The following is a 17,010-nucleotide window of genomic DNA, read 5'->3' on the forward strand; positions in this document are numbered from 1 at the left end:
CATACAAAGAAAAAAATAAAAATTTCCAAAACATGCCGTGTGGGGTATCAAATGAAAGAGCTTATTGAGTAGATCACGAATATATAGCATACTATAACATTTCTTACACTTTCTCTAAGATTTTTTAGAAAATTTACGAAAATGCTCCATTTTTTAGTTAACTTTAAACCACTATAAATTGAAAACTCATGAATATATTTTTTTAATTATTATTTTAAATAATTAACAATAGTCCATTGGGAGGGGGACCACAAAACTGGTTGGCAATATCTGTCTATAGGATGTCTGGGATCTATACAATATATATCAGAAGTCAGATTTAGGTCCGCTATTTTTGCAAACGAACATCTCCTTGGAGCCTGCTCTATGTAGTTGGAACATTCAACGTTAAGCATTATGCTAGGCGTCCATTAGAGACGGATCGGGGCGGGTCGCATCGCAACGGGCCGTCTTTAATGGACGAGCTGTTTGCTCCTGCGTCCACCTGTACGGGGCGCGGCGGACCGTCTAGGCGGATTTTATCTAACAGACGCTCGCCGCTCACATCCGCCTGCCTGCGTCCACTAGACGGGTCGGGGCGGGCCGGGCCGTAGCGCACCGCCGGCAGAAATCCGCCTGCGAAGCGATATCCGCCAATGCGTTGGGGCCCGCCCCTACCCGATCCGTCGCTAATGGACGATGTTTCATACAAAACATAGGCCGGCGTATTTTTGCGTTGCGATGCGGCCCGGCCCGATCCGCCTAGTGGACGCCGCATAATGCGCTCTAGTGCTGTAATTGGAAAACACGGATTATGTAGTCAAACGTATTTGAGATTTTAAAATCTAGCTACATGAGCCGCATACTTTAAATATTTGATAACCGTTATAAAAAAAATATCCTTTAATTTAATATAAAAAAATACATTTTACACGTAGTATATATTAACTCAATGCCTTTTACACAGTTTTTTTTTTTAAATATCCTCTAATTTAATATAAAAAAATACATTTTACACGTAGTATATATTAACTCAATGCCCACAGTTTTTTTTATTTACAAATTTAAAGATCAACCACAAGGAAATAGGCACGTAATCAGTTTTGAAACAGTTTTACCAACATAAGAACGCAAAGTGCTTATCGACGTTTCGGCGTATTCAGTATTGTACATTTGTCATTTTCTTGTCAAAGTGAGACCGTGGATGTAGAGATAGACGATAACTCAGTACTTACTTATTTAAATAATTACTTAAAATGGCAGAATCCGTAACAGAAATCCCGATAAATTTGGAGGAGAGTGTGAAGGAGACGATACAAAATGTAACAGATAAAGCACCATCAAGTATTGAAGGAGTAGCGATTGCGTACTTAAGTTTGGTGATAATGGCTGTTTTACCCATATTTTTCGGATCTTTTCGATCAGTGAAATACTTAAAAGAGCAAAAAGTAAGTAAATAACATATTAAAGAATGCATCAGACCCTTGGCTATTAGAATTTCATGAATACCCTTCATTATTCTATGCGATTGGCGATATATATTATTGTCATCGTGGCATTCACGTCTCACGAGCTCTTAAAGATGAATGATTTACTAATATTAAATTCTATAATAGTGGTGTAATATCTTGATCAAAAAATATTTTTATTAAAAATTATTTTCAAAACTAATTTTTCATATCTGTCATCTTTTGGTCTTAGACATAAAAGCATACATAGCTAACATAATATACTTAATATTTTGTATATACATATTAACAAAGTCAACAAATCTCACTCTTATAGCTTCCACCAATAAATAAGCTTACACATAAAATAAACCTGAATTTATTGTAAAAACAAGTCATGAAATGAAAAACACAACATGGATCGTAAGATACACTTTACAATTGTTGACATTTAATACCTTAAAAGTTTATTTCTATTTGTATTTTCAACACTAAAAATATTATGTATCTAAAAATTGGTTCTGGCCTTGGCTATAGTATCTGTGAAAGGACAGTATTAAAAAATTAATATTATTCATTATGTTAATAACTCAGGCCCCCGGAATCACATAATCACAATAGAAAATCTATTGTGTCGTGGACCGATCGGGCCATTCAGGGCCAATGGGTTAAAAATACAGTAAAAGCTCTTTATTCACAGGTAATAGCACAGAATATATAATAGTACTACGTACATAAGGTTTACTCCCGAACAAAAGTCAACTTTAGGCATAAATTATAGCTATAATAGCTCAGGGTTGGTACTCGCCGCCAATTTATCATAGGTACGCAAACACACGTCACGCGACCGACGCGGACGCAGTGAGCGCGCGGGCGGCGAGTGGCAGGCAACCGGCGCTCGACTGGCAACTCAGTCGGCAACGGCGCGAAACATACCTTGACATCGGAGAAAAACCCCCCTGGTAATAGGTTCTGTAAATGTGCTGCGAATAGAAAAACCGTGAATATGGAATAAACAACGAAATATCAAGGAAATACATAAAAAAATCGGTTTAATTGAAGTCTTTGACCATACATATTTAATAATTACTAACTAGGTATTATCTTTAATCCGCGAATAAACAATTTTAGGCCGCATATATAGGAATTACATCACATTTTTTAAAAGCACCAAATAAGGAGCTTTAACTGTAATATAAGATGTTTTTTTAGGAATCTGGTGAGCGGCCTGAGACAATGTCCAACAGGGATGCACTTATGTTCCCACTGGTCGCTTCATGTGCGCTCTTTGGCCTCTATATTTTCTTCCAATTCTTCTCCAAGGAGTACATCAACCTTCTATTAACGGGATACTTCTTTTTCCTTGGAGTGCTGGCCCTTAGCCACCTTCTCAGGTGAGTTTTTATAATCTTATTCAAAGATAAAATAATATCTATCTCATTAATATTAAATTAAAACTATTTGTTCATTGAATTATTAATAAAATACATCATTTAAATATCATTTTACAAGTTTAGGGAGCTGTCATTTTTCCATGAAAAGTTTACATATTAAATCATTTAAATATATAATTTCCGACATTTATTAGTCTATATTCTGAAATTAATGAAAAAACACATACTCATTTTCTTTATAATTTAAAATGATGTTTTGCTTTCAAAGCCCGCGAATGTCATTTGGCTATTTGAAGTGAGTACAGTTTGTTTGTAATATAAGTGTATATTGTAAACATTTAAATTATTTTATTTTGTCTGTCAGTGGCAGCAGTTGATGAATGTACAGCATCATTTTTTGTTCTTTCATTTACCATAATCCTATTTAAATCAACAATAACATAAATAATTGCTGTATTTCATTTATGTATGATGATATAAACACTTGCAACAATTTGCGAAATTTCATATTTTTCTCATAAACTTTGTTAAGAATTTTTTTGTATGGCAATATTATCAAACAATTTTCTGTAGTGTCTTAAAAAAAGTTGCTGTACAATCCTCAATATTTTTCTCTGTTGGACCATGATTTATGTAATAATAATAAGTCAGAAGTATCGAAATGGAATAAAACCAATGCCACCATCAAATGACCAAATTTATGAGGATAATCAAAATATAATTTTATATTATGGCCCTCTATAGTTCTAAACAGATCCCCTTATGAGTCATGTGACCATCAGTTTTTCGATTCAAGCCAGTATTATTATATTATGTTTATGTATTGCCATTTACCTGAAACTAATTTCCATCATGTTCACAAATTTTCCACACAGCAACCATAACTAATTACTTCAGTTTCATTCACTATTATTAGTGAACTTAAATATTTATTTTTTCATTTGTTGTACCATACTATTTAGTATTTAACATTGAAATACAAGATAGAGAAAATTCAAAATACGATTGGCTGCCTTGCCTAAATGTATGAAATATGTACTAGCTTTCCGCCGGCGGCTCCGCCCGCGGTTTCAAAGAAAAACTCGCATAGTTCCCGTTCCCGTGAAATTTCCGGGATAAAACCTATCCTATATTACTCGTGGATAGTGTAGCTTTCGAATGGTAAAAGAATTTTTAAAATCGGTCCAGTAGTTTATGAGCCTATTCATTACAATAATAATAATAATAACCCCATCACCGTATCTCTACGTTGACGACGTGATGGGGCTTGTGTGTTTCAATGACTCTCGGGGCTAAGCCGGTAGAGCTACTCATGCCGGATAGGCCCAAGACGAGAAACCAGACCAAGCGAGATACAGCCCAATCCAAGGTGGAACAGCAAGCGCCGAAGGATGCATGGCTAAGGGGAACTTAGTCGCTAGTTTGCGAACTCCGGAGACCAGGGGAAATCCGGTTTAAAATTACCCTTACCACGGTGAACGCGGGGCTCTGCCGTGGTGGACCGATCGTCCCTAGCTACTCGTGGGAACATAATGTACCAAATATGGAGGAGGTAGGCGGCAAACGAAGATACAACCTACGGTCGCTACCCGGAGGGCGCCGGGGTGCATCTGGAGCCAACGCTGGATGCTACAGCATGCGAACCGTTGGCGAAGAGGAACTGAACAGGCGGGTTCCCCTCGAAAAATTGACGACAGCCGAACAATCATTATCACCTTCATGTTTATCTTTATCATCTAATCAGTCCCCTAGCTCTAATAAAACGACAACTACAGCTTACAGTCCTACTAAATCGCCAATTTCATTACAAGAAACATCACCTTCATCAATATGTTCATCTCATACCAATGCTTCATCAACTTTCTCATATAAGTTACGTAATCGGCACAAAGTAAGGCAACCCAATATTATTCATAAAACTACCACCAGCAGTCAGAATTTAAATAAAATAAATACATTATCAAATCCCTCTTTATCACTCGTGGATGTTGCACAGACAGCAGATAGCGCTGGTATTACTGTGCCCACCTCAAGTGAAATAACAATGCGCAGAAAATGGTCAACAGAAATGAATGAATTCATTCTGCGCACCTATCTAGAAATTACAGCATTAGGAACAGACAATAGAACATACTTAGAGCCACTTTACAATAAATTCATTAACAGATATCCTCACATTCAAGTAAGCCGTCAACGTATAGGAGACCAAAGACGAGCCATAGTCCGAAATAAATTATTGTCAGATGAACGAATAGCCGAAATAACTAAAGAGGTACAACAACAAAATAGTCTAACACAAAACTCTAATAATAATCAATACTCAAAGCCTACTGAACCAACTACACACGAACAATCACAACGAATGAGATGGACACAAGAATATAACGAAGCCATAATTCGCAGCTATTTTAGGGTTACACATTTAGAAACCAATAAAACATCATACAGGAAACAAATGCATCAAGATTTTATTTCAAAATTCCCACACCTGGAGCATATATCAGAACAGAGAGTAGCTGACCAGAGAAGGATTATCATCAACAATAGATACTTAACTAAAGAAAAAATTGCAGGTATTAAGAAAGAAGTTGCAGCGGAACTAGGAATAACTAATTATAACGAAAATAGTTTTGAAAATACCAATATATTAACTTTACAGACAAATGTATTGAACAAAGACAACCGCGTGTCACACGACCGATTTATAAACAGCCAGCCTATTGCTACCAACGAAACAGAAGCTACACATAATATAACATCACAATTACTAGAAACTAGATCAACCAACACTGTAGAATTACTGAACGAACAAAATAATTTATCATTTATCTATAGTATTTTGAATGACGAACCCACAGGTCAAACGCAAGAACAACAACAAAATAACCCGGAATCGATTGAAGAAATAGATACCATATTTAACGAAAACCTCAGCATTTATTTACAAACAAGTCCTACAGAGCGTGCATATATACCGAAACAAAAAGTTACTAAAAAATTAAAAACAGCTGTGCAATATCTAAACCAAGTTATCCTGCCCAAACATATAGACTGCAACACCGATTTTAGTTCTTTACAAACAATAATTTACTGTAGTGCACTAACAGCGGCGAAGTATAATGGATTTAAAATACACACACCATCTATAGATATTACACAAGTTAGAAATAAAACCCACAAACCAGCATGGCAAAGGAGATTACAAAAGAAGATAGAAGATTTCAGAATTAAAATAGGCAGATTGACGCAGTACATAGATAACAATCGAAGTAGAAAGGTAATGAAACATGTAAATAGAATACTAGAAGACTATAAAACACACGCAACTTATGAACCAGAAAATAATAAACCAGTACATGTATTAGATACACTCAAACAAAAATTATCAGTAGCGTCACAGAGATTAAAAAGATATACTACCTGTACCCTCCGTAAGACACAAAACATTCAATTTTCTAATAATGAAAAACTATTTTACAGAAATTTACATAATCAACAAGCCAATCATCACCATAACAGATACCCGACGACCGATGACCTTCGAAACTTCTGGGCTAATTTATGGGAACAACCACTCGAACATAATGATAGAGCCGAATGGATTACCGATGAAGAAAATAGATATTTAAATTTAGAAACTATGCAATTTGAAAATATAGACTCTGAAATTTTTATAAACACACTATCGAAGCTAAAGAATTGGAAATCGCCAGGTTCAGATAATGTTCATAGTTTCTGGTACAAAAAATTTACGTATATTCATCCCATTTTATTAGATCATATTAATAACTTTATTCTTCATCCTGAAACAATTCCTCCATACATTACAGAAGGGATAACACATATGATACCAAAAGATTCTACAGACCCACTGAACCCAGCAAAATACAGACCTATTACTTGCCTACAAATAATTTATAAGATAATTACTTCTTGCATAGCAGAAAATATTAATAAACATGTGACGAATAATAATCTAATAAGCGAAGAACAGAAAGGATGTAGAAAATTCAGTCAGGGGTGTAAAGAGCAGTTGATAATTGATTCCGTTATACTTAAACAAGTACTTAAAGAAAAACAAGATTTATTCACAATGTACGTAGATTATAAGAAAGCATATGACTCTGTTCCACATTCATGGCTATTTAAAGTTTTAAATATATATAAAGTAAACCCAATTTTAATAGATTTTCTTTCAGCTGCTTCAAAACAATGGTCAACCCGCTTAAAGATTAACACTTGCAATGGACATCAACTAACAGATAGCATTAAAATACAACGTGGCATTTTCCAGGGCGATTCTCTCAGCCCACTTTGGTTCTGCCTCGCCCTCAACCCACTCTCAAACATTTTAAATTTCTACGACTTAGGTTTTCCTCTCATATGTAATTCTGATATAAATACAGAAATATGTTCAAATAGAAATAACAACACCTTAAAAATTACGCATCTACTTTACATGGATGACATAAAACTATACGCATCTTCTCAAAACCATATGAATGAGCTTGCACAATTGACTGAAAATTTTTCAAAAGACATTTGTATGGAATTTGGAATTGATAAGTGCAAAATAAATTCTGTCAAAGCCGGTCGCAATCATGAACATTTTTACCTTTTAAGTACAGGAGAGAAAATAGATCCACTGGACCAAAATAGCACTTACAGATATTTGGGATATAATCAGTCAAAACAGATTTTGAACAAAGAAACTAAAATAGAACTAACGAACCAATTTAAGAACAGACTGAATATACTTCTAAAATCCATGTTAAACGCAAGAAATTTAGTAAAAGCAATTAATACATACGCAATACCTATTCTCACCTATTCTTTTGGCATAATAAATTGGTCAAAATCAGAATTAAAAAACATTCAACGCATTATTAACGTAAATATGAGCAAAAATAGAAAACATCACCCCAGATCATGCATTCAGCGCTTAACTTTACCAAGAATTGATGGAGGCAGAGGATTTATAGATATTGTCAACCTACACAATAAGCAAATAACTACTCTCAGAAAGTTTTTCCATACTAAAGCACCCACAGTAATGTTACATAATGCCATTGTTCAAAATGATAAAAAACTAACTCCACTTAATTTAGCTGATAATACAACCCAACGAAATGAGACCTTAATCAGTAAGTGTGATAAACTAGCAGCATGGACCCAAAAGTCTCTCCACGGAAGGCATATACAACACCTTAATTTGCCTCATGTAGATAAGGCAGCATCAAATGCATGGCTTAAGAGAGGGGAGCTTTTTCCTGAGACTGAAGGTTTCATGCTAGCTATACAGGACCAAGTTATTGAGACACGTAATTATCAGAAGCATATTATCAAAAATTTACCATCAGATATTTGTAGAAAATGCAATAGTGCCCCAGAGACCATTCAACATATAACAGGAGCTTGCAAAGCAATAACCCAGTCCGATTACAAACACCGGCATGATCAGATAGCCAACATTATCCATCAAAAATTAGCACAAAAATACAAACTTATTTCGAACGATAAAACACCATATTATAAATACATACCAGAAACCATTTTAGAAAACAACTCATATAAATTATACTATGATAGAACTATTTTAACAGACAAAACCATACATTACAACAGACCTGATATTACACTCATTGATAAACATAAAAAAAATGCACTAATAATAGATATAGCTGTACCCAATACTCACAACCTCCCAAATACCATCACTGAAAAACTTACTAAATACACAGAACTTAAACAAGAAATTACAAAAATGTGGAAACTGCAAAATGTTATCATAGTGCCCATAGTACTCTCCACTACAGGTGTTATACCCACTCAACTTCACAAATACATAGAATTATTACATTTACCAAAACATACATACATGCAATTACAAAAAGCTGCAATATTAAATACATGTAGAATAGTACGCAAGTTTCTTCAGACAGAGAATGAATGACACACAACCAGTTTAAAAATATAATTATATAGCTTACACTTGGTTTACGCCCGTGTACTCTATTATTACCAGCTGATCATAAGCTGTGAATGCAAAGCATTTAAAAAAATAATAATAATAATAAATAATCATTTATTCTCCTCAAAAACCTTATAACTATATTAACAAAATTTGCACGTAAACATAGACCAAGAGGACTGGTGTCTGCGATAGGCCGTAGCCTGTAGTGCAGATCGCCAGGCACTCCCCAAAACGAACCGCTTAATTTAGAGAATTTAATTATGTATGAGAAAAATAAACAAAAGGAAAAAAAAAAAAAATAAAATAACGAATTTAACAATATATAACCCTATGTGTAGAATATAAGAGTAGGGATGTGGTTGTGTGTGTGTATGGCTGTGTGTGCGTGTGTGTGTGTGTGTTTGTGTGTGCGCGTGTGTTTGTGTGTACGTTTATGTGTAGAATCTGTTTGTTAGTTTGCATATAAATTTGCTACAAGCTACAATCAAACAGACAAAGTTTTCCTCTCTCTTATAATATTAGTGTAGATGAATGAAAAGCAGCTGGCTGTATATAAAAAATAATGATATTTTCTTACATAATTTATCTTATAAATCTATAAAGAATAGAACAAATCGGTCACAGGGGGGGATTCGAACCCGCGTCCTTCACGCCAATCCGGGGCGGACGCTTGACTGATTCAGCCATATAATATACATATGGGGGCGTCCATAAATTACGTGAGTTGTTTTAGGGGGGGAGGGGGTCGAGTAAAATCTCATCTAACCTTACGTTGGGGAGTGGGGGGGTGTCGGCAAATATCACGCAATTTTTTTTAATAACTCAGGCCCCGGAATCACAGACACAATAGAAAATCTATTGTGTCGTGGACCGATCGAGCCGTTCGGGGCTCAATGGGTTAAATTGAAACAAAGCAGAGTATAATTTGCTTATAGAGTATATTTTGGTCCATTTAATCCAAATAACATGCTTAAGATTTTAATGTTACGGTTAAGATTTAAATATTCTATTGTTACCTTGTTTTAACACTAAGGGCCGATTTTTCAATGCTTGGATAAAACTTATTCGTGGAATTATGACAGTTTACGTGACATTTTAATATTATCTTGTAATACTTTATTGGACGGATAAGTTTTATCCAAGCATTGAAAAATCGGCCCTTATTATAACTTTCAGCAATATTAATTACTATTTTTAACTAGTTGTAAACAAAAGCAAATAAACATAAGAAACATAAGAAACCCACATTTTGAAAAATCTCACGTGAGATGGGGGGATGGGGGAGGGGGTTCAATAAAATCTCATGATATCTCACCAGAGGGGGAGGGAGGGTCAAAAAATGGACAAAAACACCTCACGTAATTTATGGACGCTCCCATTTTTTGTGTTTTACAGCCTTAAAATAAATGTTTTAAAATTTTAAGATCATAATTAAGGGAGATTTGAACCCTTCTTTTTTAGTTAAATGCATAAACAAATTTTTTGAATGGAACAATACGACGAAAAGACGCGTGTTCGCCGTTCGAATGTCCCTTCATGACAAACAAAATCTGTGTTATTTTTATGTATTGAATTGAATTTTGTATTGAATGAAAATTTGGCAAATAGTCAATAAAAATTTTCTTCTACAGCCCCATAGTAGCCGTGATGATGCCAGCATCGGTACCCAAAGTGCCGTACCACATTCTCTTTACCCGCGGCGATCGTGACGTCGTCAACTATAAGTTCACGTCCTATGACGTCATCTGTCTGCTTATTTCCTTCGTTTTCGGCATCTGGTATTTGCATAAGAAGGTAAGTTTGTAAATAATTTTTTTGTGTGTGGATTTTCAGATCATGAATATATAAACAGAAATAGTTTCTTTATTTTTTTTATTTGATACCCACTTTTTCCTTGATAAACCTATTACATATATGGCGTAGTGATAACATAATATAAGGAAAAAGTAATACATAATAAATATATTTTTGCTTGGTACCAATTCAAGGATAGCAATTCCAATAAAAATAAATTATATAAAAAAATATTGTAAGTAAAATACAAAATAAAACAGCAACTTGTAAATCTCAAATACAGATTATAAAGTTTAGTATTTTTTAGCTAGAATATAATTTTATGTATGTTATTAAATAGGCATGTCTGCTTTTCTTTATTTTTGAAATGAAACTTCTTTAGGCGCTTCGAGAATAAAATTTAAAGGTTGAGTAATGGCAATACTGTCACGTCATAGATAAGGTGACGGTTTTGGTACCTTTGAATCTTGCCAAAGAAGTTTCACTTCTGACACGTGTGTTCGGCACACACGCTCTTTTTAAATATTTATACTTTAAATATTGATCTTTTCAGCACTGGATCGCCAACAATCTATTCGGTATTGCATTTGCGATCAACGGTGTGGAACTATTGCAATTGAACAATGTAGTGACTGGCTGTATCCTCCTATCAGGGTTGTTCTTGTATGACATCTTTTGGGTGTTCGGAACTAATGTGATGGTCACTGTCGCCAAGTCCTTTGAAGCGCCTATTAAACGTATGTATATGATTTGTCACGTTTATTGTTACATATGTTTATTAATAAAAAAGTGGAAGAAATAACAATAAATAGATAATTGTAAAAAGTTTTGCAGTGTATTTTTATACTGAGTATACTGATTTTCCGTGGTTCCCAAAAAAAGACTTTACAGCAACAGGAGAAATTAATATTTCTTATCAGTGTTTTTTTGTAGAAGTAATAGAAAAAAAAAAGTAATCACATTGGCTTTTGGGGATAAAAATATGATATCAGGTCAGAGATATGAAATGCTCTATGCCTATCATTCAAAATAAACATTAATCGTCGACTTGCTGAAAAACTCTTCAATTTTAAAACTATTAATCATAGACAAGGAACTTCATTAAATAGTGTTTTACATGATATACATTTAGACATTGCAGATTTGTCGTTCCATCGAGACGGACGAATTGACGTTATACAAAAAATGACCAATCACCAATTTAAATATTGAATACACCAGTTATGAATATTGGCTAAGATATATCCATTTTTCGCAGTGGTATTCCCCCAAGATCTGCTCACCAACGGTCTAAACGCAAGCAACTTTGCCATGCTTGGCTTGGGAGACATTGTAGTGCCCGGCATCTTCATTGCTTTGTTACTTCGCTTTGACAAGAGCCTGCAGCGTAACTCGGAGTTCTATTTCAGGTAAGTTTTTGTTATACTTATTATAGTTTTTTTTTGGTTTTGTAATGTGTGTTTTGTTGAGAAGCCCAACGACCGGACGAATTTATACGTTCGCTAGCTATGCAGATACTGAACCATTATGCGCACGCGCGGCCTGTGGATAGAGAGCATAACGTGCGGGATGTGGGTGGGAATAGGTGGGTGGTTTACTTTAATCAGTCGTAAAAATTTCGATTGACAGAAAAATTACGATAAGTCAGGAAAAATTACTATAAGTCAGGAAAATTTCCATAAGTCGGGAAAATTTCGATAAGCTGGAAAATTTCCATAAGAAAGGAAAATTTCTATACGTTAGGAAAATTTCTATAAGTCAGGAAAATTTCGATAAGTAGGAAAATTTCCATAAGAAAGGAAAATTTCTATACGTCAGGAAAATTTCTATAAGCCAGGAAAATTTCTATACGCCAGGAAAAATCCATAAGTCGGGAAAATTTCTATATGTAAGGAAAATTTCCCTTTGCCGCATAATTATATAGATAAGGAAAATTTGTATAAGTCAGGAAAATTTCTATACGTCAGGAAAAATCCATAAGTCGGGAAAATTACGATAAGTCAGGAAAAAATTATATACATCAGGAAAATTTCTATAAGTCAGGAAAATTTCTATACGCCAGGAAAAATCCATGTCGCGAAAATTTCTATAAGCTGGAAAATTTCTATAAGAAAGGAAAATTTCTATAAACAAGGAAAATTTCTATACGTGAGAAAAATTTCCCTTTGCCGCAAAATTATATAGATAAGGAAAATTTGTATAAGTCTAGAAAATAACGATAAGTTAGGAAAAATTTCCATGCCAGGAAAATTTCCATACGTCGAGAAAATTTCTATAAGCTGGAAAATTTCTATAAGAAAGGAAAATTTCTATAAACAAGGAAAATTTCTATAAACAAGGAAAATTTCTTTACGTCAGGAAAAATTCTATAAGCCAGGAAAATTTCTATATGTGAGGAAAATTTCTCTTTGCCGCAAAAATTTCTATAAGGCAGCAAAAATCCATAAGTTCCGTACACTTAGATTGGTTACAAATTTAATATCTACATATGGAATTTTTTCCACGATCATACAGCAAAAAAAAAATAATTTAATTGCAATTTTATCATTGTTCCGGACCATTGTTCCGGACCTTGTCCGCAACAAGGTTGCATAATGCATAATGAGATTTATTGTCGTCCCAATGACCAAAATTCACTTGACCGTAGTTTGACAACTTTTAGATTTTTAACTTTGGATTTTGAACTTATGGATTTTTGCTGACTTATAGAAATTTTTGCGGCAAAGAGAAATTTTCCTCACATATAGAAATATTCCTGGCTTATAGAATTTTTCCTGACGTAAAGAAATTTTTCCTTGTATTTTATAAAGCATTTGAATGCCATAAAACCAAAAATATCAACCTAATAGAGATATTGGCCGATTAAGAAGAGCTGGAACGTCAACACATTTAAACATTGCACATGTGTAGTGTCTGTGAAGACGTCATAGTGTATACGCATCATGAAAAGTCTGTCTGTCTCTCGCGCGCAGACTAGCTTATGAGGGTGAAGGGGACAATTATTGTTTTTATGTTGCAATCTTATATATAAAAATGAATCGCAAAATGTGTTGGTAAGCGCATAACTCGAGAACGGCTGAACCGATTTCGATAATTCTTTTTTTATTATATTCCTTGAAGTACGAGGATGGTTTTTATGTATAGAAAACGTAAATATGTACCACGGGCGAAGCCGGGGCGGACCGCTAGTTGTTTATAAATACAGGGTGATGTAATTTAAACAAAGACGTTAGGTATAACTTCTACTAACAATATTCGACGCGATACTTCGCGGCACGCGGATAAGAATATTTTTTACTTTATCTAGGTTAATTAATTATGTAATCATTTTAATAAGTTTTGTAAACAAAATGTAAACACCGTAAGTTAAAATTTTCATTCATAGCTGAAAAATACAGCTTTTATTGTAATGTAGCTTTATCTCTTACGTGCTAGGGTTTCGCTTGTATTGTTTCTTGTAAGTTAGCGCACGTGTTATTTGTATTGTTTATATCGTTATTTTGAATATGACATGAAATTTAATTATTATTTGATAATTGAATGATTATCAATACTATATTACAATTGATTATGAGAATAAATAATTAAGTTCATCGATTGAGTTACTTTTAAATTGTAAAATTACAATTTAAAAGTAACTCAATTATGAGAGCATATAAATTATGAGAGCTTTCATAATTATATTTATCTACAACGCACTCATTTTACAATTCAAGTCTACAATAATTAAACTAGAGTCGCATTTATTTTTGAACATACTGTATAGTAAAATTGCATATGTGTGAGTACTGTGAAGATGCCAGCTTTCCTTATTCGGCCAGTACAGGGTGCCCCAACATGGGTCGCGAATGAATTTTTTTTTATTGAGTTCTCATTCTGATAGTGAAATAATGTTACAGTTCTTTCTACGGATGGTTTGATAATCAATTTATATTATTAAATTTCTTTGTTTTGTGAATTTACAAAATTGTTATTGACGAAAAAATATTTTTTTTATGATAATATTGATTTTGGAAATGTTGAAAATAACGATGACTGTTCCGTAGGGCGACGTTCGCGGCGTACGTTGTGGGTCTGCTGGCCACGATCCTGGTGATGCACGTGTTCAAGCACGCGCAGCCGGCGCTGCTGTACCTGGTGCCGGCCTGCCTCGGCACCCCGCTCGCGCTCGCGCTGCTCCGCGGCGACATCAACGCGCTGTTCAAGTGAGCACCCTGTACACTGTAGCCGCAGCTGTACACTGTAGCCGCAGCTGTACAATGTAGTCGCTGCTGTACACTGTAGCCGAAACTGTACACTGTAGCCGCAGCTGTACACTGTAGCCGCAGCTGTACACTGTAGCCGCTGCTGTACAATGTAGCCGCAGCTGTACACTGTAGCCGCAGCTGTACACTGTAGCCGCAGCTGTACACTGTAGCCGCAGCTGTACACTGTAGCCGCAGCTGTACACTGTAGCCGCAGCTGTACACTGTAGCCGCAGCTGTACACTGTAGCCGCAGCTGTACACTGTAGCCGCTGCTGTACACTGTAGCCGCAGCTGTACACTGTAACCGCTGCTGTATACTGTAGCCGCTGCACTTGTGACAAACTGCAAGGGGATTCACGAGCTCATCCTGTATATTGCAGCTTTCTGACATCCATTTGCATCACTCTGTCTCAACAGCTTTCTTTAAAGTAATAGTGCGAGGCTTCAAGCGTACCTTTTTTATTTTTCTGCAATTTTTTCCCCTGGTGTCAACTTTGTATTAAATTGATTCGTTTCTATAACACGTTTTTTTAAATGGATTGTTCCAATAACAATTTATGAAGTAAAACTTGTTTAGGCAAGTTGAGATTAAATTTCAAGGTCGCGTCATGGTAATACCGTCAGGTCATGGTAAGGCAACGATTTTGGTATCTTTGAATCTCGCCAAAGAAGTTTCACCTCTGATACGTGTGCTCTTTTTTTACGAAATTCATATTCATGTCTTATGCGAAAAATTAAATATTCTGTTTCAGTTATGAAGACCAGCCGGCAATAGAGGAGAAAGCTGACGCGAGTAAATCGAAGAAATCGGATTAAAAATCGATTTAAAATTCAACCTAAGCACAAATTTACAGCACACCATGATATAGTACATAGCGAGGGACCAGGGTTGCTCGGATTTTGGTATTCTTCGAAAATTTTGAGACTGTTAATTATGGAAGTCGGAAAAATGTCAACTTGGTAATAAGAAATGTCAAACCTTGTTCGCTGCATGTCAAGATTTGGAATGACGGAAAGCGTTGTTCGCATGTCGAGATATATTAAAAAAAAATAATAAAAAAAAGTAATTTCAAAATGTCAACTCTATAAAAAAAACTAGCTGTTAAGAGGTTTAAAAATGTTCTTTGTATATCTGTGTAAAGTGCGACGCTATGTTGTGCAACTCATTCTTATGTGTAACTTATTCTATGTGATAGAAATAAGTAATATTAGTCCCTAAGGTTATATACAACCTTCAGTTAATTAAAATGTGGCGCAACGTTGCTCTACATGTAGCGTAACATACTTTTATAGATATAAAGTATAAACCACAAAATAATGTGGCTTTTTGTGCTAATGTTGGTGTTTTCTCATTATATTCTCAGCTTTAATATTTGAGACGTATTTCCCTGACTTTCAAAATGAAACTTTTTGGTGATTTGGACTTCCATACCTGTATCTTCCAGGGGTATTGTATTTTCGCATAATGATTAGGTAAAACGCATTATACATATTAATATATTTTGAATGGCTTGTGTCTGTCCCTCCCTTAAATCAAATCGTTGTAAATATATTTTCGTAGGCAAATTGCGTGGATAAGTTATTTTTGTTATGTTTTTTTCATTTATCAGAATTTACGAAAATTATCATCTCTCTATTTTGTAAGGATTCCTTCGTTAATATTATTTGCATAATTTTTTATTGTATGTATGTAATGGCCGTAATTTATTAGACGTTTGTTGGCAGTGTACGAATATTCGTGAATAATTCGTATAAGTATTTAAAATAAAACTATTTTCATACAATTTTGGTGTAATTATTATATTAAAGATATACTTAATATTTAGGTTTTCAAATTTAGTAACTACATACTTAGGTACAATTTTAAATTCAATTACGATGCCTAGAATGCATTTTTGTCAATTTAATTTATAATTCCTGTTTAATTGGACTGTCTTGAGTTATTTTACTCATTAAATAATAAGGGATAATAAAAAGCTTGTAAAAAAAAGGATTGAATAACATGTTTTGTGCTATGACGTCACAAAATACGAATATTCTACACTGCAAACATAACTTTATTACGTCTTGTAAGTGTGAACTTGTAACGAATTTATGTAACGACGTTCGCCGAAAATGGGCAAAGTAATAAATATTTTAAAATAATTATTTGCGTTTTATTTTTCAGCCCCAAAA

General features: G+C 34.5%; 1 protein-coding gene across 1 annotated transcript; it reads left to right on the plus strand.

Annotated features, from left to right (window-relative positions):
- Positions 1-1,142: 1,142 nt before the first annotated feature.
- On the plus strand, positions 1,143-16,611 carry LOC149902022 (signal peptide peptidase). The gene is made up of 7 exons (XM_090111102.1): positions 1,143-1,427; positions 2,640-2,821; positions 10,427-10,589; positions 11,143-11,326; positions 11,848-11,998; positions 14,636-14,794; positions 15,588-16,611. The coding sequence occupies exons 1-7, from the start codon at positions 1,236-1,238 to the stop codon at positions 15,649-15,651; spliced, it is 1,095 nt and encodes a 364-aa protein (XP_089967228.1). The 5' UTR covers positions 1,143-1,235; the 3' UTR covers positions 15,652-16,611.
- The last annotated feature ends 399 nt before the right edge of the window (positions 16,612-17,010 follow it).

Source organism: Colias eurytheme, chromosome 16 (genome assembly GCF_061535395.1).
Source record: "Colias eurytheme isolate Ceu_HAF_F1 chromosome 16, ilColEury1 Martin Lab GWU primary, whole genome shotgun sequence".
Lineage (NCBI taxonomy): Eukaryota > Metazoa > Arthropoda > Insecta > Lepidoptera > Pieridae > Colias > Colias eurytheme.